The sequence below is a fragment of the Tarenaya hassleriana genome, unplaced genomic scaffold (genome assembly GCF_000463585.1).
Source record: "Tarenaya hassleriana unplaced genomic scaffold, ASM46358v1 Cleome2664, whole genome shotgun sequence".
NCBI lineage: Eukaryota > Viridiplantae > Streptophyta > Magnoliopsida > Brassicales > Cleomaceae > Tarenaya > Tarenaya hassleriana.
In genome coordinates this window covers 1-1,013 of record NW_010965919.1, presented here as the reverse complement: position 1 = coordinate 1,013, position 1,013 = coordinate 1, and the positions used below count along the sequence as shown (strand labels likewise).

The window sequence follows — 1,013 nt, the reverse complement described above, 5'->3', positions numbered from 1 at the left end:
AACATTTTACACACAAAGAAAAAGGAAAAGAGATATTTAAAGTATTTTAAACAATTAAAAACAGAAACCTGTTTATTGTTCTTCTGTCAATACAATAAAAATTATTTTTAAGCATGAGATTCTTACAGTTCAGGAGTTTCATAAATTATGGCCTTGTCGAAAAGAGGAGCGCCCCATGGACCGGTGGAGACAGGTTTAACGGAGCTCTCGGTATCCTTTGAAAGGTCTATTTTGAGAGCATCTTCATAATTTATAATCCCGGCTGCTTCGAAGTAAAGAGCATAGTTTGTCAAAGTAAGCTTACCTACAAAAACCAAGTCATTCGATGAGAAAGATATCGAAATATCACTCACTCGGAATCCATCAATGGATTACTCAGCGAACCCGTTTTTTTAAGAGCAACCAAGTTGGCAATAACCAAGCTGAATCAAGAATTTGCAAAAGCAACTAAGTTCAAGTTTTATTTTATTTTGTTGAATAGAAATGTGAATTGATGCCAATTAATGCAAGCTTAATCTCTATGGTTTTCATTCGCCTAGACAAGGCAAGGACTAAAAACATAACAAAAAAACCTGGCCAACTAGTTTCTTTGATGTGGCGAACCACTCTCTGTGAAGCCATCGTCCCTTCCACGTGCAATATAAATTCATCGTCCGCTAGTTCAACCCCTTTCGGTATAGCTTGTTTTTGAAGATGCCTCATGCACCTAGAAAATAAACAAAATGTTTCAAACAATAAGGGAAACCAGTTAAATGTGTCGTGAGACGTAGTATACGGTAAATCACGCAAGATCCTAAGCCTAAATGTGGCATCTTTAAAAGGGTTATATGGGAAAAATTACTTGTCTATTTCTTTGAGGAACATATCATAAGCAGGGAAATATAGGCGGTGGCCCGTAGGAGCAGTTAAAGTCTCGAATGTGAATCTTCCATTGATGATATCCCCAGGGAGCGGAATGAGGGATCCCAAAAACACAAATGCATCTTCTCCTACACTCGGTTCATGATCAGCCT

At 37.7% G+C, this 1,013-nt stretch overlaps 1 protein-coding gene across 1 annotated transcript; it reads right to left on the bottom strand.

Annotated features, from left to right (window-relative positions):
• Nucleotides 1–90: 90 nt before the first annotated feature.
• Nucleotides 91–1,005, bottom strand: LOC104817120. Its single transcript, XM_010546195.1, has 3 exons — nt 842–1,005; nt 573–706; nt 91–304 (listed from the first exon to the last, which is right to left on the bottom strand). The coding sequence occupies exons 1-3, from the start codon at nt 862–864 to the stop codon at nt 123–125; spliced, it is 339 nt and encodes a 112-aa protein (XP_010544497.1). The 5' UTR covers nt 865–1,005; the 3' UTR covers nt 91–122.
• Between the last annotated feature and the right edge of the window lie 8 nt (nt 1,006–1,013).